A 24,963-nucleotide genomic window follows, 5' to 3' on the forward strand; every position below is an offset into this window, starting at 1 on the left:
TCAGATTGCCTGTTGTAGCTCTGTGTCATGGGGATCCTGCAGCTTTGGATCTGCAGGTCTGGCTCTTCATGTGCTCCAGCAGTTCACAGATGGGGTAGATGGTGGAGTGAACCAAGTCAAAGCGCAAGACCTAGGTAGAAGCTGAGTTGATCAGCCTACCGGCTCGCCTACACCTGTGCCACCAGAGTTAGCTCGAAGGCTTTGTCCAGGTGAGGGGCAGGGCCAGTTCTGCTGCTGGCACACTGGCAAGTCTGGGGAACGGCTCTCCCTGCACTCATGCCATCTGAGGTGCAGCCTGGGTGAGCTGCAGGCTAGGATAGGTAGATAGATGTTTGTGCCTCCATGTGTCACCAAATGCATGCAGTGCCTAAGGAGGCTGGAAGGGGGTGCCAGATCCCCTTAAACTGAAATTACAGACACTTGTTAGCCACCATGTAGGTGCTAGGAATTGAACTCTAGTCCTCTAAACCACTGAGCCATCTCCCCAGCTCCCAAGCTTGCTTTTTTAACAGACTTATCTGTAAAAACAAATTATTCCTTTGACCATCCATAACTGCAAATAGATTAACCCATTTGTGACAACAGAGCTGATCACCTCTCTAAATACATAGGATTTGGGGAGTTACATTTCTAATGCACTCGTAGTTTCCAGTGCAGACTACCTTTGTTTTTAAAATCCCATTTTGGGGCTGGTGAGATGGCTCAGTGGGCAAAAGCACTGACTGCTCTTCCAAAGGTCCTTAGTTCAAATCTCAGCAACCACATGAAGGCTCACAACCATCTGTACAGCTATGGTACTCGTATACATAGAATAAATAAATCTTTAAAATCCGATTTTGCCTTCTTCTACTCTTCCCCCGAGTGAAGTGTAAAGTCTTGAGAACACAGATTAGTCTTAGCCCCAGACAGACATCAGTCAATAAATCTTGACGTTTAGGAGAAGTTGTAGCAATGACAGTAACAAGCAGGCGGGTTGGTGTGTCCTGGTGGCATGCTCATAGGACATCTTAGCCTGGTCTAAGCATCTGACTCCAAGGTCCCAGAGGCTCTATTGTTCACATCCGTGTGGTGCCACTGGTCTCCTACAAGCTGAACTTCATCTTGCAGAGCACAAACTTTGTGTGTGTCAGTAACTCCCAGGCCTCCTCTCACCTCAGGCCCTGACTGGCACCAGTCTGCTTCCTCTCTGAATTTGAGTGTATCTCCTGTAAGCGGCATCAGGTAATATTGTTCCTTTCTGGATATATATATATATATACATATATATATATATATACACACTTTTTTTTTTTTTTTGGTTTTTCGAAATAGTTCCTCTGTATAGCCTGGCTGTCTTGGAACTCACTCTGTAGACCAGGCTGGCCTCGAACCTGCCTGTCTCTGCCTCCCAAGTGCTGGAATTAAAGGCGTGTGCCACCACTGCCTGGTTACATTGTTCCTTTCTTGGCTGGCGTATTCTTCTTAGCGTGTTACAAGACTTAACTGTATTTTCGCATGTGTCACAAGCCCCGACACATACTCCTTTTTTTTTTTTCTTCCATCCTTCCTTTTCTTTCTTTTTTTAGATTTGGGGACTTTTTTGCTTTGTAGACTCTGCCTCCCAAGTGCTGGGATTAATGGTCTGTGCCCCGCCTCCCTTGCAGCCTTCCCCTTCCCCACACAGCTTCTTCCCTTTTAGGCCGAACAGTGTTCCATTGTTTGTAGAATATCTGGCCCGTTTGACCACCGATTGTCACTTGAGAGGCTCTTACCTGCTATGTGCTGTGTGAATAGCTCTGTGTGAGCCCTGGTGTCCAACTTGTTTCGAGTCCCTGCTGCTAAGACTTCTGTGTATACCCAGAAGTGGATTTTTGGACCATACGATAATTGTGTGCGTATACATTTTTTTGAAGTGCAGTAATGTTTCCCCCGCAGTGACTGTACCACTGTATTTTTCGAACAGCATTGTCCTTTGTTTTTATAACAGTGACTGGATGGCTGAGGTTTCCATTTGTATTCCCAAGACGACCACTGATACCCTGGCATCTCTGCTCCGAGGCTGTTAATACTTCTGCAGAGAGGTTGTCTGAAAATCCTTTGCCCCTCTTAAACACTCAGTTCCTGAAGCTGGAGAGAGTGTGTGCTGCAGTTAGAAACACTTGCTGCTCTTGCAAAGGACCCAAGCTCAGTCCCCAGCACTCCCGTGGAAAGCTCACAGCTGCCTGCAACTCCACGTGGAGGAATCTAATTCTGATTCCCATCCTTTGTGGGTGCCAGGCAAATGTGGTACTCATACATTTAATGCAGGCAAACCCTCATAGGCATAGAATAAAAATAAACCTCTAACATCTGGGTTCCTTGGGTTTTGTGTTATTGTACTGGGGGGGGGGGGGGCGTTCTTTAGTCAGGCTGTCAGCCCCTGAGTACCACTTCTGATTCTTTTAAGATCTGCTGAAGTAGCACTGGCCCAGGACGGTCTTTTTTTCCCCACAAACTATGGCTACATCTCAGAAGCCCACTGGACTCTGTCTCTTGCCTCTCCTGAAAGACAAGTGACTTCAGGCTGTTTCTGCCTAACCATAAGGCACTGCCTTCTTCCCTCCAGGCTCAGTGCATATTAAGCATCTTAGCAACTGCCAGAACAGCTGGTTTTCTAATAGACACTGAGCCAGGGGCCGGGAGCCAGGAACTGAAGAGCATTTCACTGCAGGGAAGGCGAGTCCGGCAGTGTGCCACCCTGATGCCCTGGAAACTCAAGTCAGCCACTCCCTCCCGGCCAGCCAGGACACACCCTCATTAATATCTATCCCCCAGAAGGCAGTCTGTCTGTAAGGATAGCTAGCATTTAGTAAATATTTTGGCTTGCCCTACCTTTCGATCTGCACAGACTAATGACTAGAACCTATGGAGTTCAGCCACAAACCGGATTAACTCATCATTTTAGTCGGTTTCTGCTTTTACAGATGCCGACTAAAGCAAACGTGGTTAGAACAGTGTCCCATGCTGGACAGAGCTGGCAGTCTGGCCCCATAGGCTGGAGCTAACAGAATAGATTGCTGGTGTGCTTCAGCAATGAGCTTCCGGGGGGGGGATGCTGACTGGCAGTGGTTTGGCTTTGGTACCGGTGGCCTTGGGTTCTAAAGAGTGGGTTTTTTCCGCATCATGTCCAAGCTAATGCCACTTGAGTCTTATTGTATTTTTATGGCATCGAAAGTTATGCATGACTTGGGCAACCCCAAATCCACTGGGAGCCCACAGCTTGATGAAAGCAGCCACTCTATGTGAAGTAAAAAAAAAATATGGATAAAGCTGGGTCACAGATACGCTGTGATTCATAACGTCTCAGTGAGACTCGCCAACCGTGAGGATGGCAAGAACCACATCTATTGGGAACCTGCTGTGGCCTGAGTCTGTGCAATGATGCCATCTCCTTAAAGTGCTGTTTGCTGCATGATAACCTGTAGCTGCATATTTGCCTTCGCTCCACATCAGACTTGCTTGATTCTGTAGGGATAGAGCAGTCCTCCCTGCCCACAAGCTCCTTGCCACGAGGTGCTTCAGAAAGGCAGGCAATAGGCAAGAAAGCAAAGGAGTAATTCACATTGCAATAGGCTTTAGGCAAAAACCAACCAAACAAACAAACAAACAAACAAACAACCCAGTTGTATTGCTCTGATCTTTTAAAGATAATTATCACAGCGGTTCTCAGCCTTCCTAATGCTGTGACCCTTTAATACAGTTCCTCGTGTGATAACCCCCAACCATAAAATTATTTTTGTTGCTATTTCATGACTGTAATTTTGCAACTGTTATGAACTGAAATGTTAATATCTGAACACTCCCCCATGGAGGGTCTTTGGCCTGGAGGGGGGTCTCGAACCACAGGTTGAGAACCACTGATGCTGTGGGCGGTGACTTTGAGCTTTGATTTGAAGTTGTCTGACTTGAAGAGTCTTTAATTAAAAAATTGAGGATAGAGATGAGCTGTAGCCAGATGTGGAACTGGTTGTCACAGCTGGCGCAGGGAGTTGGAGCTGTGAGTAATCCCAGAGAACCTGGGGGTGATGGGCAGATGGAAAACAGAGAGCGGTCTCTGGCTGATCTGGGGAGCCCCTGATATTTCAAAGGGAACTAAGGGAGGAAACAGGCAGGTAGAGAATTGCCTATGGAGAAGGAAGGTAGAAGACCGATGTGTGCCCTGGAAGCCAAGAAAGAAAACCAAGGACATGAAGGCTCAGGTCTTCCTACATTGTTGAAAGGCAGAAGAAGGAGGTGGGGCTACAGGAAAGATAGCAAGGAATAGGGAGGGGGCAGGGTGGCATTAAGGTGAAATTTCAGGGCAGGAAGAGTAGATGTCTGTTTTTTTGTCTTTTTGTTTTATTTTGTTTTGACATCAGATAAACAGATGGTGGCTGAATAGACCTATGCAGGTAAGTGAGAGAGAGAGAGAGAGAGAGAGAGAGAGAGAGAAGGGTCCAATTTCATATACAAGTGATAGCTGCCATCAAGTGGGAGCTACTAGGTCAATGATTCTCAACCTGTGAGTCTTCACCTCTTTGGGGGTTGAATGGCCCTTTCACAGAGGTTACAAACCAGATATCCTGTGTACCGACGATTTATAATTCACAACCAGCAAAATTACAGTTACGAAGTAGCAACAAAATAACTTTATGGTTGGGGTCACCACAACAACTGCATTAAAGGGTCGCACACAGCAAGAGGAAGGGTGAGAACTACTGTACTAGAAGATAACGGCATGTGTGGGAGTGATTCAAGAAAGAGAAGAAGAAAAGGATGCTTTTAGGAAGAAGGAACGTCGGCTGCTTGGGACCAGAACCCTGCCTAGTTAAGCAGAGGAAATGGCTAAGAGTATTTATTACTCACCGGCCGTGGGTTAGGCCACCTGCACTACATACAGCAGCTTTGTGGTGGTTGGGTAGGAAGATTTATTTCCTAAGGATAACGGTTCCAATTCTGCATGAGAACGTAAGGCTGACACAGATGGCTCATGAGTCCAGGGTGGAGATGCCCAGCGAGAGGGCCTCTCTGGACCGGTCTCACCTGCCTGCTGTCCCTCTCTAGGGTGTGAGTCCCGGAGCCTTGAACATCTGGTGTCCTGGTCACAGCTCCGTGCTCTTCTGAATTCCTGGATCTTTGGGAACAGTGTTTTCAGTTTTATCGGAGACAACTGTCACCTGAAAACGTAAACGCCATGGATTCCGGTTCCTTTCACAGTGGGATGAGTTAGAGAGCACACCGGCCTGTCCCGTGGCCAAGCAGAGGGTGGAGGAAAGACAATCCCTTAGCCTCCTGGCTGGTGACTGCTACAGGTCTAAATGGCCCAGACCTGGAGCATCCCTGCTGTTCTTCAGTCAGCAGCCCCCTCCTCATCTGCTATGGAAAGAGGAGTCTGATGGCAGGGGAGTGGTCTGTAGGTCTCCGTTCAGAGTTGGTTCTTCCCATGTGGGCTCCAGCTTGTCATGGGCTAGAAACCTGGGCTGTGCACAATGTGAGACTCTAGAGTCATCTTCCCACACCAGCTTGGCTGTCAGTTCACCTCTGCTTCCCAGACTAACATACTGGAACGCTGAAATACATACCAGTTCCCATTATATGCCTCTTTAGTAGGGGCACTTGGGAAATTGGCCTGCTGTACTAATTATGCATGTATTTGGTCTAAAAAGCAATCTAGATTTTTTTCCTTTGGATTCTTAACCCATTTACACCTTGACTTATTCAAAAGAAGTGTGTGTGTGTGTGTGTGTTTATGTGTGTGTATGTGTGTATATGTGTATATGTTCATATTTATTTGTGTATGTGTGTATATGTTCATATTTATGTGTGTATGTATATGTGTGTATATGTGTATGTATGTGTGTATGTATATATGTGTGTGTATGTGTATGTCTATGTGTGTATGTGTGTGTACATGTGTGTCACTTGTATGCCCATGCATGTGGAATCCAGCGCTCAAACTCAGGGTCTCTCACTGGAACTTGGGGTTCACTGGGTAGATTAGAATGGCTGGCTAGCAAGTCGGGGAGATCTACCAGTCTCTACCAGCCCAGATCTGTAGGACTACAAACTGAGATTGTAAGCACCACATTACACACGCCACATGCTTTTGATGTGGGTGCTGGCAATTGAACTCATGCTTGCTTGGAGATCATCGTACCAGCTGAGCCGGCTCTCTCTCGGGCTCTCTCCCGGTCCATCTGAGAAGCCCTGGCAGATGGAGTTTGTTTCTGTATCATGTTCTTAAGTTGTGAAATGTTCTGGTCTGGGCTTAAAGTAGAGCCCCTCCCCCAAGTACATTTTGCATAGGAGTTCTTAGCAGCTCGTTTGTGTTGATAGTTTTAACAGGAGAGGGGAAATACTTCTGAATGCCAATTTTTACACATTGGACTCATCCTTGCTCACGGCCACCAGGCTGCTGGGGTTCCAGATGACTCTGGCAGGCTTCCTGCTATGCAAAGGGGGGGCTGGGGGGCGGGGCGGGCTGTGTGTGATGGGAGTAGCCCTGGCAGCGGTGCCCTGCCACAGGGGTGGGTGGGCACCATGCATACAGGACAGGTGTGAAGCATAGAGAGAAACCAGTTTGCTCACATTCTGCCTCAGGCAACGTGTGCCAACCAGGAGCGCTTTTGCTTCTGGTTCTCCAGGGTTCCCAGAACCACTGATACTCCTCCCTGACAGCTCTTTGGCCCTAGGAAGTCTCCCTAATAAAGAAGCCACACCTTTTTGGCAAACAGTCAGGTCCGGCCCAGGGCAGTCCCACCTACCAGGTGGTATTGATACATTCTCCATTGTCTGTCAAATCTGGCTGCTGCTTTTCTCTGTTATGCCCACTGCCTGATAAAAGCAGAAGCCATCTTTGGCCAAGACAATGACACCAGCCCTAGCTACTACCCACCTTGTCCCCTTTGTGGGTCTTTGTTGCCCACTCTGTAGCAAGGGGGGTTAGTTTTCACTCTGAACTGACTAACGTCCTCAGATGGGGGCATCTCAGATTGTAGAGTAGACCTCACCACTTGATGACCTTGAAATGAAGACCCTGGTGCATGAAGTCTGGAGTGATAACTTATTCTTATGGAAGCCGGGCGTGGTGGCGCACGCCTTTAATCCCAGCACTCGGGAGGCAGAGGCAGACAGATTTCTGAGTTTGAGGCCAGCCTGGTCTACAGAGTGAGTTCCAGGACAGCCAAGGCTATACAGGGAGACCCTGTCTCGAAAAACCCAAAACAAACAAAACAAACTTATTCTTACGGGTGAGATAAGTCAACTCAAGCCGAGTTAGAGTACATAAAGGCAGGTTTATTGGGAAGTTGCCCTCGCGCAGGTTCACTGCTCCCAAGGAACAAGGCCAGGGAAGTCACCATGAGGAGGGAGAGAGGAGTGAGGAGAAAAGATGCTCACTTGCAAAGAGACAAGAGAGGAGAGAGACCCAAAATGTCTGCATTTTATAGGAAAGAGTTTTTCAGGGAGGGGAAGCCCAGCCCCTTGGCTGGAAAGTTCAGGGTAGAGGGCTGGGTATTCCCTGTAACTCTTAGGGACTGAGGGATGCTGGGAGAACTTGGAGGTCAGGTCCACACCGGTAGTTAAAATACACGCCTCAGCCATTTGTCCCCGGTCAGAATCCCAGCATGGAGCTGAGCTGACAGTTCTGTGGAGCTTGGGTGATAATGTCTGTCGCTAGTCTCTGCATGTACTGTGGGAGTAAAGAAATGGAGGACACTTGTCTACACTTGCCTCCAGCCTCATCTTTTGCCACTTAGTCAGCTCTGCTTGGGCCATGCTGACCATCCGGTTCCCCAAATGCATTACACTACTGTTTCCAGCACAGACCTTGTGCGTTATCCTTGCCTGGCAGACACCTACTTCATTAGTTACATTGTGTTCAGTTTCAAACCCCCAAAGGGCTGAAGTGCCTTTTTTACAATTCAAAGCAGACGGGGCCTCCAAATTCTCCCAGCATCCCTCAGGTCCCTACTTGTTATAGGGTATGGGTGGCATACCTCACTCTTACCCTGAGTTCTCCAGCCCTTTTCCTTCCCGAGGCGCTTCCCTATATAATCCCGACATTTTAGCTACCTACCCTTTTTGTACCTTTGCCTCTTGCCTGCTGCACCAGGTTTCCCCTCCCTCTCCTTTTCCCTTCCCCTTCCCCTCTCCGCACATGGCCCAGTCAGTCTGGTCACATTCACTCTGGACTTCCAGACCTGTCTTCTTGGAATGCTCTCCCTTTTATCTACAATAAATTTTCTCCCCCTCCATACCTAGGGGCAGTCATGTTCTAGGCATTTATTGCATTTATTTATTTATTTATTTATTTATTTATTTATTCAGAGCGTGGGAATCAATTCTTCCAAGAAAGCTACAGTTTTGCAAGCCCAGAGGATGGACTGCTTGTATGGGGCAGTGGAGAGTAGGGAGGGCATTGTGATCTTTTATACTCAGTAAACAAGGTTAAAGGGTTGTGAGGTGCTGGCCATGAGGGGCGTAACACAGCAGGGGAAGAAGCCACCACTGAAAAAAAGAGGGTGTCATGTGTCAACCAGGAAGCCATTTGCTGGACGCTTTGCTGGTGGCACCTCTGGCCATTGAGGCTGTTCACATCCTCGCCTGAACAGAGTTGGGTTGTACGTTTTGTTTGTTTGCTTGCTTGCTTATGTTTGAGACAGGGTCTTACAGTGCAGAGTCTCTAGATGACTTAGAACCCACTGTTAGCACAGGCTAGTCTAGAACTCACTGAGCCCTAGCTGCCTCTGCCTTTCCAGTGTTGGCTTTACAGATGAGCACCCGTGGGTCTGGCTGCAGAAAGAGTGACTGACTGAGGGAAACTGCCCGGGACCATTTGAACAGGGCCAGCTTTGCGACTGTGCAAAATCTCGGGGTTAATCAAAAGTCATGTCACAATGAGCAAGGTTATTGAAAATGTTAAATGTTTAGTTTCCTACTAAGTTGAAGTTCTAGGGATTGAGCCCAGGGCCTCGAGCATGCTAGGCAGTGCTTTCTTGGTAAACTACATCTCCTGACCCAGAAGACCCAGGAGGTCCTGACCATAGCTAGCAGTAGCACTGTGGAGACCCCTCTACTGTAGAGATTTTCTTCTCATCCTTCTTTTCTTTGCTTTTCTCTCCTTATTTCCCTAAGAAAGTCCTGTCCTTTCATTTCCCTCTCCCTCTCCTGTTTTTTGTACTTCCTTGATTCTTTTATATCAGTTTGGATTATAATACAGTGGTCGGAAACCGGAGAGTAGGCTACTCTGAGGCTAGAGAAACCCTGGATTTGGGTGGAGTTTCTCCCACCAAGGTTCCATCCGCAGTCCCCTCTCAACCCTCCAGGGTGCTGGGAATGGAATCTGAAACACGTGAGATTGCAAACTGCTGGCCTGATTAATTTAGCCATGGGGGCTGGCATGGTTCCAGTTGGGGCTGGAAAAAGTAGGCCAGTATTAGTTACATAGCAAGTAAGATTAATGTTTTATTTTGTTTTGTTTTGTTTTGGGGGGGAGGGGGCAGCGGCGCTATTGGTAAGCATGTGACATGTGAATGTGTCTAGGGTCCGGACTGTTGGGCATCTTGGAAACACCTTTCTGCCCTCCAGTTTTAAGACACAGAATGTCACCTCTTCCTTGCCTCTTAAAGGGAACAACTGTGGGCAAGTGCCCCTCCCTCCCTGGCTCTCCTAAGGACTGCAACTTGTTTTGCAATGTCACAGCTACAGATGGTCGGTCAGCGGTTGGTCTGTTTGAAACAGATAACAACCTTTATTTGTGAGGTTGGAAGTTTGGTGCCTACTCAATGTTGAGGAAGCACCGTAGGAAGGGAAATAACAAGGAAATTTGGCGGTCTTCTCTTCCTTTCCATGGTATAAAACCAGACTCTGCACCTGACATGGTAGAGGCCAGAGACTCAGGACCTCAAAGTCATCTCCAGCTATGGCAGTGAGGTCAAGGCCAGCATGGGCTATATTAGACCCTATAAATAAAGTTTCATGTGTGTGTGTGTGTGTGTGTGTGTGTGTGTGTAAGAGAGATGAAAGTATGTGTGTGTGTGCGAGAGAGAGAGAGTGAGTGTGTGCTCATGCGAGCACTCCCGAGAGTGTGTGATGAAAGAAAGATCAGACTTTTAAAGGGATAGTAACAGGAAGGCCTTTCCTAAGCTATAGAAGAATAGAATTCATGTAAAGGGAGAAAGAGTTAAGCAACATCAGTCCTTGATCTTAACTGGTCTCCAGTTACAGTTGGAAGTCTCCAGTCCCTTTTCTTTTTCTGCCCTCTAGTGGACACTGCTGAGCAAAAATCTGACAACCATTTTCTGCCCTTCAGTGTCCTGCCTAGTGTCCCCATGTTCTTATTGTCCTCATAGTCCCAAAGGGGAAATAACAATCCCATTTAAACGTCTGCTACAAATTCAGGATACAGACCAATGTATACATCAAACTACTCTACAGGGAAGACGAATCTTCATGGGGACCCCCCCCCCCCGACACACACACACAATCAGTTTATTCCAAGCATTCAAGGGGCTTTGTGGTATTTGTTGTTTTGCTTTTAGTTGTTTTTAGGCCTGCCTGCCTGCCTTCCTTCCTCCCTTTCTTTTCTTTTCTTTTCTTTTCTTTTCTTTTCTTTTCTTTTCTTTTCTTTTCTTTTTCTTTCTTTTTTTTGGGGGGGGGGTGGGTTTTAGTTTTTCAAGACAGGGTTTCTCTGTGTAGCCCTGGCTGTCCTGGAACTCACTGTGTAGATCAGGCTGGCCTCGAACTCAGAAATCCGCCTGCCTCTGCCTCCCAAATGCTGGGATTAAAGGTGTGTCTCACCTTGCCTGACTGGCTTTGTTTTGTGAGATACCCTTGCTCTGTAGCTCAGGCTGGCATAAGGCTTGAGATTCTAAGCACACATTAGGAGACTCGACTTACTTCCCTTTGCATTATAACAGCAATGGCCTTTTCTTCAATTTTCTAAACAGGAATATATGTGATTTAAACTTCCACAGCCCATTCTACAATAATCTCTTCTCAGATGTCATTAAAGCCTGCTCCCATTGTTCCAGGTCACTCTGGACTGAGGCAACACCGCTGTCTCCACCTCTGGGTCCTCAGCCCCCTTTCCACTCTTATCTCCTTCCCCCTGGCAACAAACATGGGCTTTCATTCATTACCCATGAGCTGTACATCAAGACTGGTGAGGTCAGTCAACATTTACCAAAGGTAGGCAGTGGTGGGCAAGGCACATCTCAATACAGCTGCCATGTGAACTAGAAAACACTGGACACAGCCTCCCTACAACACAGCCCACCATTCCCTTCATGGGATGTTCCTCATGGTTGAATCCTTTCTCAAGGTTGGACCCTCCTTGGCTCCTCCCCTCTCCTGACCCTTCCACTAATCGGTCACCTTGTAGCACCACATTTCTGCTCCTCTGTAAGGATAAGTGTCCTTCTCTTCCTACCCTAAGCTGGGCTGTACTCTGGCTTTACCTCTTGGGAAGCTCAGGTACTCTGGTTTCCATTATCAACACAACCAGCCAATAGAAGCTTTTAAGTCATGTTTCCAGGTTGAATTGCTATGCCGGCTCGCCCATACAATCAGCTAGAGCTAACCAGGAGTCTGTGTTACACACTGGCCTGCTTTAACCATGCCATGACCAGCCTAGACATCACCTAAGAGCTCCTGCCCTCTGTTCTTCTCTCCCTCAACCAGAGATGCACTGCACTTTGTGGGTGTTGAAGAAAAATAGCCTCATAGAGTGGAGCAAAGCTGAGGCCAGGTGTTTAAATATGGAGATGAGGATTTTAGTTTTCCTGTGACCAGCTTGAATTGTCTGTCTCAGCTTTGGAAGCAGTGGGCTTGAATTGTCTGTCTCACCCAGTTCCTGGGGGAACCTATGCGATTCCAGGAGGTTAGGGAGTAGACTGTCTATCTCCAGCCACAAGAATTGGCTTTGAGTAGCATGATTGTTAATGCTGACATGTCTATGTGCCCACAAAAGCTGTTTGTTTATAAATAGCATTTCAATTAGTACTCTGACTGGGTCTGGTGGTCCAAGCCTGTAAACCCAGCTAGTCAGGAGGCAGAGGCAGGAGGATCACAAGTTCAAAGGCAGCCTGAGCAACTTAAGTGGGAATACCTTTCAAATTAAAAGCAAAAAGGGGGCCTGGGAGGTAACACCATTGTAGAGTGCTTACCTAGCATGCATAGGGCCTATGAAAAAGCTTGAGCAACATAGACAGGCACATGTATGCTGGGCCTCTTCCTGAGGATTCTGGGCTTTCACACTGAATGAATGAATGAATGGATGGATGGATGGATGGATGGATGAATGAATGAATGGTGGAATTCAAACCTGAAACACAGCATAGCTGCCAGGTACAGACCTGATCCAGAGCCTTGGCTCAAGAAAAGGCAGGCAGATCTGTTAGCTACTGATGGGGCTGTTCCTTAGTGTTGATAGACATAAAATGGGGTTATGGTACCCACCACAGAGGGCTACTTAGAGCATTCAATGAGCTGATAGAAATTAAACACTTAGAACAGTGCCCGGGTCAGAGCAAATCCAGGTGCTGGTTCTGGTGGAGGTGGTGGAAGTGGTGGTGGTATAGAACCCAGCCTGAGGTTAAGGTTGATGAAAGGTCAAGACAATGTCCTCAGAGCTCCAGTGACCTCTAGAAACTTGGGATCAAACAGAGAAAGCAGCGTGACAGGCATCCTATCCTTGGACGTCTCCGTGACACAAACTCAGAACTTTAATGATTTAAACCTATCTGGATGAGTTTTGCTCGTTTCCACTGAGGGAGGAGTCCCCTTCCTGTTTGAGCACCCGAGTGGTTTCTTTTTTCCCCAACTCCAAAGCATAAAAGGTTTATCCACATCTCCCTTCCCAGAAAATGGAGTTACCTCTGCTCTCTATAGTATGCCAGTTTTCCATGCTTCCAGGAAGCCCGTTTCTACCCATCCATGAGGAACTTCCTGCAATACCCACAAGGTGATCTGCCCTCCTCTGGCAGTCATCCAGATGGTTTCTGGGTAATTGAGGACGCACACCTTTCGATGACGAGGAAACAGAAATAACCTTGAGGGAAACGCACGTCATAAACACAAGCGTTTCATCTCAGTAGACAGGAGATGTGAAACTCTTTAGAACTTACTGAGTAGGCAGAGTGGAGGGAGGGGTAAAGAAAACAGTCTACAGTTCACAAAACAATGTACAAAACCTGGTGTCATGCAAAGCTGACCACGACTACATCTTACATGGTATCTCTACTGACCCTAGATACTCACAGACAAGTGCCCTGGAAGATGTGCGTAAGAATTCCTGGTGATGTGCTGTCGGGAATAGTAAATAGAAAACATTGATGTACCCATAGCACAGAGGAATAAAAGCGATGCAAATAGTTACTTAATGAATTCCAAAGGCAGCATGAATGAACTACAGCTGCATGCAGATGTGGACACTTTAAAAATTATGGCTTTGGTTAGGATACTTGCAGAAAACCTACCAAACGTTATTTATAGAGATAGAAATATACAATGATTATACACAGAGGCATATCGAGGCTGAAAAGCATAAAAATGCTAAAGACAAATAAAAAAAACCGTATGGTTTGTGAAAAGGGCCATTCATGGAAGAGTCTGAGAGAACTGTTACATTTTATGTTCTGATTCAGTAATATAGGTGTCTATGTTTTATTTTTACAGTGTTAAATACCCTTTGTTGGAGACAGGGTTTCTTTGTGTAGGCCTGGCTGTCCTGGAACTCACTCTGTAGGCCATGCTACCTGCTTCTGCCTCTAGGACTAAAGGCAAGCACCACCACTGCCTAGCTTGTATTCATATTTTTATTGTGATAAAATTTATAACATAAAATTGGACATTTCAGCTTTTTATTCCAGTCATTTTAAGTGTTTAAATACATCCACCTTTTTTACACAACCATCTATCTCTCCCATCACCCCCATTTCTGGCCTTTCTCATTACCACTGTGTTTTAGGTTAATCAAGAAATCATTGTTGGAGCTGGAGAGATGACTCAGCCATTTGGAGCCTCTTGCCAAAGACCTCAGAGTTTCCCAGCCTCATAACTATCTGTAACTCCAGTTTCAGGGTATCTGATGCCCTCCTCTGACCTCCACTGGGACCACGGATGTGTATATATATATGCGTGTGTGTGTGTGTATATATACATACATATGCGTATATATAATAAATATATAACATTTTGCATCGATACACATAAATCTTAAAAAAAAATTCATTGCCAAGTCCAACGTCTTGATTCAGTTTTCTTCTGAGTTTGGCCGTTTTTTTTACTTCTTATATCTTTGATCCCTTTAAATCAATTTTTCATTCTTTTGTACCACAAGAAAAATGTAAAAACAAAAGAATCGTGAGTATGGATCCAGAAGGGACCTTCCCGCTTTACGAAGGACCTGGAAGGGAGGACAAATAACGTGTCGCGTTCAACAGTGAGCTGCTACAGGGAGCTAAAAGCGGCATCTGCATTTAGCAATGCGAAGGATTTGACAGTAGTCCATCAACTAACAGCCCGCCCGGAAGCACTGGAGTTTTGGATCCGCTGGCGGCTGGCTCGGGTCCACCCACACCCACACCAGCTCCGGGTCATTTACCCGCCCACGAGGCCGGGGAGTTCTAAATTTACGGAACGGAGCGAGAGCGGGAGAGACAGCCTGCAGCAGCTAAGCCGGTTGCTTTGGACTCCGCTCCGCTGTTGGGTGTTTTCCAGGCCTGGATTTCATCGTGCTCTCGCCCAGGACGCTCTCTGGCCCCGCCCCGGAAAAGGCGGAGCATAGCGAGGACTAGGCTCTGATTGGCTGTTCAGAGCAAGACCGGCTAGGCGCGAGTTTGGAGTCCCTGCCTTTGGGAACGGTAGGATGGCTGCAAGGAGAAGTTTGAGATACTCGGGGAACCCGGGGTAAGTGCTGCCGCCCCGAAATCCGCCCAGGATGGGCTCAACCCGTCCCAGAGACTCGCTGACCCGGCCTCAATTCCCACAGCCCCGAATCCTAGAGCCAGGAGTCAAGCTGTGTGGTAGGGGAACTCAGACACCAGCGTCGCTTTCATGTGACAAGCAAATATTTAACAGTAATCATTTCTGGTCTGTCGACATTGCTTTTTATTTCTAAGACGCAGCTGTTTTCGTAATAGAAAACACGGAAGCCAAACGAAATCTCTAGCGAGGGACCAGGCAGCTGCTTGTTTAGAGCTTGGGCTGGCCTTGCCTAAATACCTAAAGGACATTCAGAGTGCTTCATGGATCTTTTCATTATATAAGAGGTGTGCATCTGAAAAGAAGTTAGTAAGCGGCCCGAAAGGTTAGCGCCACCAACTCCTGGCGAAGGATATTCTGGGCGTGTCTGGCGCGCATCCAAAGCCTGGTAGAGATTTGGATAGAAAGGTCTCCTCTGCGTAGGAAGTCTTCCGTGGGAGGATTACCTATGGAAGATGATGCTTGTAGCTACCACAGGACACAGATGGTGGGGGAATCCACATTCGGTGAGCAGTGGGAAGGAAGATTTAAAAAGGGCAAAGGAGCTTATCAGGGCATGCTGGTTTGTGCTTTTACCTTTTTTGGTTTTTCGAGACAGAATTTTTCTGTGTGGCCCTGGCTGTCCTGGAACTCAACTCTTGTAGACCAGGCTGGCCATAAACTTAGAGATCACCTGCCTCAGCCTCCCAAGTGCTGAGATGAAAGGCGTGAGCCACCACCACCTTTGAGCAAGGGAAAGGAGCTTAGAACTTGATCTGCCAAACCAGTGGTTTTTGTTGTTTCAACATCTTGAGGCTTGGAATTTATGAAATCTGTTCATTATCACTCCTAAAACACACGGATGCATACAGCAAAGATTATATAAAATGGTTACTGTAGAGATTTCCTTTAGGAAAGAAAGAGGTTTCTGTAGAGTTTGGAAACTGCTCCAGGACTCCAGCCCACAGCTAGAAGGGAATTTCTCTGGTTTTGGAGCACACACAAGAAACAGGTAGAGGGGCTGGTGAGATGGCTCAGCAGGTAAAAGCACTGACTGCTCTTCTGAAGGTCCTGAGTTCAAATCCCAGCAACCACATGGTGGCTCACAATCACCCGTAATGAGATCTGACACCCTATTCTGGTGGGTCTGAAGACAGCTACAATGTACTTGTGTATAATAATACCTAAATCTTTGGGCTAGAGCCAGCAGGGACTGAGCAAGTGGAGTTGACCGGAGCGAGCAGAGCAGAGGTCCTAAAAGCTCAATTCCCAACAACCACATGAAGGCTCAGGCTCACAACCATCTGTACAGCTACAGTGTACTCCTATACATAAAATAAACAAATCATAAAAAAAAAGAGTCAGATGGAAAAGAGTTCAGGCTAGGCAATTTATGCCTCCAGGTTGTCCCACCTACTTCTGTTTCGAGGTGCCATTCAGAAGTCACTTAAGCTTTCTGAGCTCAGAATCACAGTCTGCGGTTATCCCAAAGCAAAGGCAGTACAGGTCTGAGAGTTGGCTACAAGTGGGGAGTCCCAGCCCCCTCCCCTCGGATTATTACTGCGGTATTCTGTGCTGGGAGTGTGGGTGGCAATAAGTCTTTTCTATTGTAGCCTAATACACACAACTGAGATGGTTAACAAAGTGATAGGTGTCCCCCCCAACCCTGCTCCCCAGTGGTTTATTGCCTGGCTTCAGCTCTGCTGGGTGAGCAGTAATGAGGATAATTTGGAAAGGTGCGCCTTGGAAGGATTATAGCTTACAGTGCTTTCCCAGTTGCTCAAAATATCTGCTGAATTCACTTTTAAAATTTTGTCATCTGTGTTTTAATAGTGCAAAACATTCAAAGAACACTTTGAGAAGCACATATTCCAGGAAACAGGTAAGCAAGATTGTTAATGTGATTTTTCCCCCCCTTAAGCCATTGAAGGCAAAGCTATCATTTTGTGGGAATCATACTTTGGAGAGTTCTCTTAACAAAATCTTTTCTTTGTTTCTTTTCTTTCTTTCTTATTTTTATTTTACTTTTTTTTTTTTTTAATTTGAGACAAGGTTTCTCTATTAGACCTGGCTGTCCTGGAACTCACTCTGTAGACCAGTCTAGGCCTTGAGCTCACAGAAATCTACTTGCATCTGCCTCCGAGTGCTGGGTCACCATCACCACCTTAGCCTCCACCTCCACACTTGACAAACTTTTTTTTTGGTTTTTGGTTTTTTTGAGACAGAGTTTCTCTGTATAGCCCTGGCTATCCTGGAACTCACTTTGTAGACCAGGCTGGCCTCGAACCCAGAAATCTGCCTGCCTCTGCCTCCCAAGTGCTGGGAATAAAGCCGTGTGCCACCACGCCTGGCTTTGACAAACTTTTTTATAGCAGCTTTAAAAAGTGTTTTATCCAGAATGTTGGAGAAAAGGAACTTTGTTAGCGTTTTAGAACCATCTTTTCTTCTGAGTCTAGTTTCTATTTTTATTCAGATATTTGACATCACGTAAAAGCTTTATAATGTTTTGAAATGTCATTTTTTTTCCACTTAGTTTTTTTAACAGCTGCATATGAGTTTATAGAATTCCTCTTGGTTCATATACGGTTTTATTTTTCTTCAGGAAATGCCTGTTAAAGGCAAGCGTATTTGTGTAACACTCTTGATTGCTAATTTCAAAATCTTATCCAATGCCATTTCAAGTTAGTGTGAGGAGGGAGTTTGCTTTTCAGGTTCGGGGTTAGGCCTTCAGAGCGCTTTTGGCCTTCTTGTCTGTCCCTGGCTTTCTCCCTTCTCAGGCAGGCTCCCTGCCCTGCTGAGCAGACGCTAGCCTTGAATAAAGCTCCTGCATTGTGGAGCATCCCTGGCATACCCGCTGGGGATCTGGCGCCTTTCTCCTGCCTACCACTGCTCAGTAGCTAGAATTCACTGTGGCCTGGAGGGGTTTCTCCAGCCAGTGTCTGGAAGCGTTCAGGCCCTCCCTCTGGGAGGTAACTGCAGGGCAGGTGACGGAATCTTCTTTGGCTTGACAGCCAAGCCTTCTGCAGTTTCTTAGCATCTCTCCATATAGCACTCCATGAGTGAGGCTTCCCCTGAGTTTTGTCTGCCAGACATATTTGCATATCTTTCATATCTTCCAGACTTTTCTTATCTGTTAGTAATAATATTCTCTTGTATCTTGTAGTTTATAAGCTACCATAGAAGGTTTTCTCCTTTTGGTCTTTCCTTGGGATTTAGGGTTTAATCTGTGTATTGAAATAGATTGAACTGTAAACCCTAGTCTCTGTCCCGTAGGAAGGAGTCTTCACCCCGGTGTGCATTCAAAACTGCGTATGAGCTTTGGGGCACATGTCCTTTTTCTGGGGAGGCGATCATAGCTTCCTCTATATCGAGGATTTAGGTAAATGATACCCTGTGGGCCAAATGTAGCCTGCTATTTGTCTTTGTACAGACTGTGAACTAAGAATGTTGGGGGTTTTGTTTGTTTGGTTGGTTTGGTTTGGTTTGGTTGCATTCTAAAATGATTTAAGTACGGTGGACATGATGGCTCCCACCTATTTATAATCCTAGCACTTGGGAGGACAAAGAAAAGCTGACATAGAGTGACCTGTGAAAGTGATAGGAAACTCTCAGACAGGTTCTGTTGAAACACAGCCATGTCCATTCCTTCCTGTCTCGTCAATATCTATGCCTCCGTATGTAATACCACAGAAGGCTAGTGGCCCACAGAGCCACGATGTCTGCTCTCTGGTCTCCATTCAGATGGTTTACCCAACCCAGCTCTCGATCATCAGAGTAGTCCGTGGATCGAGAAGCACCAGGCGTTTCCACGGGCTGCAGGACTAGCTAGACGGTCCCTAGGAGCGGGGTTTAAACTGTGAAGCAGTTGCCGGTTCAGTGATTGCTTTTATTCACTTTTAGAAAGCTGGTCCAAAGCCCCGGCCCAAGGATGTGTTTGACTTTTCTAATAATTCTGATGCCTCAAGCATACCGGGAGCACTCGAGGAAGAAGAGGAGACTTACGAAACCTTCGGTCAGTGTTTTACGTCTCCCTATCCATGACTGGAAACGACAAGGCTTAGTTCATGAGAGTCCTGTGGCCATCTCCACTATCTAATTCCAGAACATCTTTGTCCTAGAAGAAACCCCCTGACACCAGTCGACCCTCACTCCCTTCTGATCCCTGGACACCACCCGTTTGCTTCTAGTTTCTCTGGATTCTTCTCCTCCGACATTTCATGTGTGTAGAATCACGTAACAGCTATCCCATCCTGGAGGAATGCTATGACTTGTGTGTAGAATCGTATAACAGCGGTCCTGTTTTGGTGAGATTCTATGACTCAGCATCATGTTTTCCAGGTTGTAGCATGCACTTACTTCATCCTCACCTTTTTGGCTCAATAATGCTCAGTTGGCTTTGGCTTCTTGGGGTTTTTTTCCTTGATCATTGTGCTGCTGTGAACACTCATGTTCAAGTTGTTTTGAATGTGGGTGTGGATGGGGTGTGTGTACATGTGTTCAGTTCTCTGAGACATGCCACTAGGAGAATTGTTGAGTCTGTAGCAACTCTGCTATTAACAGTCTGCCTATTTTATTCTACCCAGCGTCATGAGTATAAAATAATGTCTCATTGTAGTGTTGTGTGCATATATAGAGTAGATCTAAGACATAAAATCTATCTATCTATCTAGATTTGTTTATTTAGTTGGGTTTTTGTTTGTTTGTTTTGTTTTGTTTTGGTTTGGTTTTTTGAGACAGGGTTTCTCTGTGTATCCCTGGCTGTCCTGGAACTCACTCTGTAGACCAGGCCAGTTTTAAATGAGCAGTTCTGTGGCGGCTAGGTCCATTCACGTTGCTGAATGTGATGGCAAGCGAGCTCGCACCACTCATCTCCAGAACCCTTTCAGTTTTCTTAACTCGGCCTCGGTAGCCTTTAAACAGCTCCCTGTTGTCACACCGTGTCCCCTGGCAACTGCTCTATCAATTAGACAGTTCTGGGAAGAACTTCCTTTAGAGGAAGATGCTTAATGTCTTAGGGTTACTATGACTGATGACGCACCATGGCCAATGTTCCGTGGGGAGGAAAGGGTTAAACTTCGGCTTATACTTCCTCATCAGTGCCTCCTCAAAGGAAGACAGGAGGGAAACCTGGAGGCTTGCTCCTCACAGCCTGCTCAGCCTGCTTTCTTATAGAAACCAGGACCACCAGCCCAGGGGTTCCCCCACCCACAGTGGGCCAAGCCCTCCCTCCCGCATCGATTACGAATTGAGAAGGTGCCCTACAGGCTTGCCTGCAGCCTGATCTTAAGGAGGCATCATGAAGTTCCCTCCTCTCCTGGCTTTCGCTTGTGTCCAGTGGTCCTAAAACTACCCAGCACACGCATCCTCTCGCGACTGCCTGATTTCATTGGGCTTATTGCCTTTTGGTTTCTGTCCCTCATCGTGTTTCCAAACTGCCTCTCGTCTTGCTTTGTGTCTGTGGTGGATGAGCCCAGGGTCTGGCATATGGTTCGGGACTGTCTTTGGAAACCTGATTTCAGCTTACTGTAATCGTAGCACTTGGGAGGTGGAGGTAGTACACTCAGAGGCCAAAATCATTCTTGAGTATATAGCCGGGGCTACATGATCCCTGGTCTTTGTTTGTTTGTTTGTTGTTGTTGTTTTATTTGTTTGTTTGTTTGTTTGTTGTTGTTGTTGTTGTTTGTTTTTTCGAGACAGGGTTTCTCTGTATAGCCCTAGCTGTCCTGGAACTCACTCTGTAGATCAGGCTGGCCTCGATCTCAGAAATCCTGATCCCTAGTCTTAAAACACCACAAAGCGGGGCTGGTGAGATGGCTCAGCGGTTAAGACCATCTTCTGCTCTTCCAAAGGTCCTGAGTTCAAAATCCCAGCAACCACATGGTGGCTCACAACCATCCGTCACGAAATCTGATGCCCTCTTCTGGGGTGTCTAAAGACAGCTACAGTGTACTCACATATAATAAATAAATAAGTCTTAAAAAACAAACAAACAAACAAAAAAAGCCAGAAAGCTGAATCTATTGTCCACTGTGCCGGTGGAGATCTGGTGTGCAGGTGTCCCAGAATCCCTGCTCCGGCCTGAGTGCAGGTGCCCACAGATAGGATGCTGGGCTTTATGTGGCTTATACCGTGCTAGGCTTACGTTTCTGAGGAATCTTTGGTGCTGTTTACCACAGTGGCTGCCACACGTTATATATGACCGTTGGCAAGTGTGGGTCAGTTGCCCTGAGCTTATCTAGACGTGATCGTTTTGACTTTCTTTCCTTTCTTACTGTTTCCTCATTTTTCTCTCTCCTCTCCTCTCTTTTGCTGGTTATGGCTACCTAAGGGATGTGAAATGTATCTCACAGTCATGTGTGCCCTGCTGTAATGATGTCAAGAGTCTTCTTAATGGGCTCTTACTCAGTTGTAAGTCTGTATTGAAAAGGCGTCTTTTTGGATGCCACCTATGTTTAGACTGTTTTGTCTTTCTTTGTTGTTATAAGTTGCTAAAGCTGTGGAAATTCAAGATTGGTTTGTTTGTCTTTGTGCATCTGCTGATGACCACCCCTGCTCCCAGCTGTAGAATAAATAAATAAATACCCCTGAGAGCATCATGGACTGTTTCATCAGCCTTAAAACCATACAGTTGACAGGCTTGGTATTCAAGCTGCTGTTTATTTGGGGAAGTAAGTTTGTATGTCATGCTAACATTTGAGAACAGTGCTTGCTTGAGTCTTCCCATCTCTCCTTGCAGCAATTCAAGTGGGTCAGGACTTGACACCTCTTTTGCCTCTTCAGATTTTCCATCCCTGCCTTTCCTCCCTCCCCACAGTGCGGTCCTCTTACTGTCTTTCTCCAGCAGGTAGAGGCAGCCTGAGCAGCTCCTTTCCCTGTCGTCCTACCTTCTGCTCTTGGGTAAAGGCTCTTGCAGTCCAGGTGAGCCCGGCAGGACAGGTAGTGAGAGTATGGCACCTTCTCTGTAGGGCAGCATTCGTGTTCACAGACATTGCCCGCTAAATGAAGCCAGGGAGTGCACACTGTAAGCCTGAGTGGTTAGTAACTAGTGCACAGCCGCCCAGGAACGCTAGCATGGCGGCAAGGAAAGGCCACGCTGATAATACATGGAAATACAGATCAGTGATTTGAAAACAGTTCTTTTAAAAGTTTTGTTTAGGACTGGAAAGATGGCTCAGCAGTTAAGAACACTGGCTGCTTTTCCAGAGGTCCTGAGTTCAATTCCCAGCAACCACATGGTGGCTCACAACCATCTGTAATGGGATCCGATGCCCTCTTCTGGTGTGAGAGTGACAGTGTATTCACATACATAAAATAAATAAATCTTTAAAAAAAAAGTTTTGTTTAGATTTATTTTGTGGGTATGAGTCTTTTGCTTGTATGTATGTCTGTGCCATGTGCATGCATGGCGCCCATGACGGCCAGGAGAGGGCGCTAGGTGTCCTGGATTGAAGTTGGAGTTACAGAACATTGTAAGCTGCCATGTGGGTTCTGGAAATGAAGCCAAGGTCCTTGGCAAGAGGAAGTGCTCTCAACCACAGAGCCACCTCTCCAGCCCCCCAAAGCATGCTCTTAGTGGCAATAAGGTTTTCTATTACCGAGGTATAAGATAAAAAAAATATTTGGAAGTAGCCTATGAAACCGACTCTTTCGGCCATTTAAACATAATATGCTGTTCTCGTCTTTACAGACCCCCCTCTGCACAGTACGGCTATCTACGCAGAAGACGAGCTGTCCAAACACTGTGTGTCCTCCAGTTCCCTGGCCACCCACAGAGGGAAGGCGAGCAGAAAGTACGGCTCTATCTCAAGCTGCTGGTGTTTCCTGTTCGTTCATTCGTTCGTTCGTTTGTTTGCTTGTTTGAGAGGGTTATGTGTTGTGTGTGCAAGAGCACAGGTGCCTGAGGACCATGGCGGCTCCCCTGCAGCCTGAATTCCAGCTGGCTCTAAGTCTCCTGACACGAGAGCTTGGGACTGAACTCAGGTCCTTGGGAAGAGCAAGTGCTCGCAACCACTGCGCCATCTCTAGCCCTTAAGCAGGTTTTTGTTTTTGTTTGTTTGTTTGTTCTTTTTTTTATAGAAACTAAGAAAACTAAAGTCATTTCAGGATCTTTTGAGTCAGATTGTTACGATTGTCCTCAAAAGATGTAACTGGTACACAGCAACAACATTTTCTGTCATTGTTATTACGTATCATAATTTTGATTGGCACCTAGTTGGGTTACAGTGTTTAAGTGAATCTAGAGGGCCTAGTGTCTGTGGTGACGAGCCAGTATCTGTTCATGGGTGCGAGGGCTCTGCATCCTTTAGTGATGGCCTAAGTCATGAAATTATTGTCTAGATTTTAAATCTTTCTTGGGCTTATTCCCAGGTTATTTATCGATATTTTTGCTTGTTTGGTAATTACTATAAACGGGGCCTTTCGTTTTAGGTGTTGTAGTAAATTATATATGTGAAAGTATAAGCTTCTTACATTAAGCTCTTCCTCTGTGTGTGTGTGTGTGTGTGTGAGAGAGAGAGAGAGAGAGAGAGAGAGAGAGAGAGAGAGAGAGAAGAAGAAGAAGAAGAAGAAGGAGGAGGAGGAGGAGCCAGAGAATGACCCTGGGTGTTCTCCTCTATTGCTTTCTACCTTATTTTTGTGAGACATCCTCTGTAACTGAGCCTGGACCTCATGAGTTCAGCCCGAGTGGCCGTCCAGGAGCCCCTGGGAGCCTCCTCTCTCCACCTCAGTCAGTACTGGGATTACAGCCAGCTTTTTATGTAGGTAGGAGGGGCATTTGAGAGACCAGTGGCGACATGTTTTCACGGTTGGGGGTGAGGAGGGTGGGCAGTTATCTCGAGGACGAATGGAAGTGAATGGGCATGAGGCATAGTCGAGATGCACACCAGTAGGTCTGGGTGATGCCGGAGCAGAGCTGCCAGCCAGGCTGATCTGGGATTACTGCGTGGTCAGTGAAAGTAAGGCAGGGTTTGCATATAAGTACAAGAGAAAGTCAGGGCCGGGGGAGGCATGGGGAGAGCTTAGCATGTCCCAGGACCCCAAGAGGCCTCAGTGACAGTTGGCACCTTTGCCCCAGGGTGTTCAACTGCTTGTTCTTGCATCTCTGCCTCTTTTCTTTCTTCTCTTTATCTCTCTCTCTTTCCCTTTTTTCCTCTGTCCCTCCCCAGCCTCCTGGTTAGCTGGTCTGTCATGAATAAGCTGTACATCTGAGGCCCTCTCTGTTGAATCCGAAGCATCTAGCTTTGGTTGTTGCTCTTAAGTCTTCCACTCCCCAGTCTGCCTGTGTCTGCCTACCCAAGGCTCTAAATTAGAACAGGGTCTTCTGTGTTCTACAAGCAGCAGGCATTGTCCCAGCCGTAGGCCCAGCGATGCCCCACAGCGTTGGGAGCAGTTCTCAGACTTGACCACTCTGGACCACGATTGCTCGCTCGCCTAGGGAAAACTGATGTGAGCACACATGGGAAACGGGCAGTCAATCAAGGGTGACAGGCCCGCCCACGAGAGAGAAAACTCGGCACCTTCAGCTTGGTTTCACGCAGAAGCAGCGGGTAGAAAGCGTTATGTGAGACGAGATGCTGACGGCTTGTTGTTTGACACAGCTTGGACCCTTCTGAAGATGAAGCAAGTGGAAATGAGTCTATCAAGGTCAGCACAAAAAAGGTATGGGGAGTGTTCTGCCCTCTGTCGTCATTATAAGACACTTGGTGTTTTACTGGAGTACATGCAAACAGAGAAGAATGTCCTATAGCAGGCTTTTCTAATACAGAAATGCTTTAGAGTAAAGGAAGTTTTAAAAAATCAGTTACATTCATCTATCTTGTGTCTGTGTGTGTGTGTGTGTGTGTGTGTGTGTGTGTGTACATACAGACATATGTGGGCACGTCAATGGAACTGAGTGTGCGGGTCTTTCTTCACTTGCAGCCTACAGGTCTCAGGATTGACTCAGACCATCAGTCTTTGTGGCAAGTGCCTTTCTCTGCTGCCCGTCAGACCGGCCCAGGAAAG

At 46.7% G+C, this 24,963-nt stretch overlaps 1 protein-coding gene across 6 annotated transcripts in view; it reads left to right on the forward strand.

The window, feature by feature from the left end:
- The first annotated feature begins 14,798 nt into the window (after positions 1-14,798).
- Cenpu (centromere protein U) overlaps positions 14,799-24,963 on the forward strand; it is a 28,550-nt gene continuing 18,385 nt past the window's right edge. For 2 of the 6 annotated variants that reach the window (NR_160797.1, NR_160798.1), the window contains exons 1-6: positions 14,849-14,907; positions 16,795-16,843; positions 18,235-18,340; positions 18,862-18,973; positions 22,649-22,751; positions 24,558-24,618. Coding sequence is in view for 4 of the 6 variants with exons in the window: in XM_017312969.1 (XP_017168458.1) it covers positions 14,867-14,907; positions 16,795-16,843; positions 18,862-18,973; positions 22,649-22,751; positions 24,558-24,618 (366 nt within the window). In the remaining 2 variants the exon portion in view is untranslated. Of the gene's footprint in view, positions 14,908-16,794; positions 16,844-18,234; positions 18,341-18,861; positions 18,974-22,648; positions 22,752-24,557; positions 24,619-24,963 lie in introns of all 6 variants that reach the window. The other 4 variants (XM_017312969.1, XM_006509500.1, NM_027973.4 and 1 more) reach the window with 4 other exon arrangements.

The sequence above is a fragment of the Mus musculus genome, chromosome 8, assembly GCF_000001635.26.
Source record: "Mus musculus strain C57BL/6J chromosome 8, GRCm38.p6 C57BL/6J".
Classification (NCBI taxonomy): domain Eukaryota; kingdom Metazoa; phylum Chordata; class Mammalia; order Rodentia; family Muridae; genus Mus; species Mus musculus.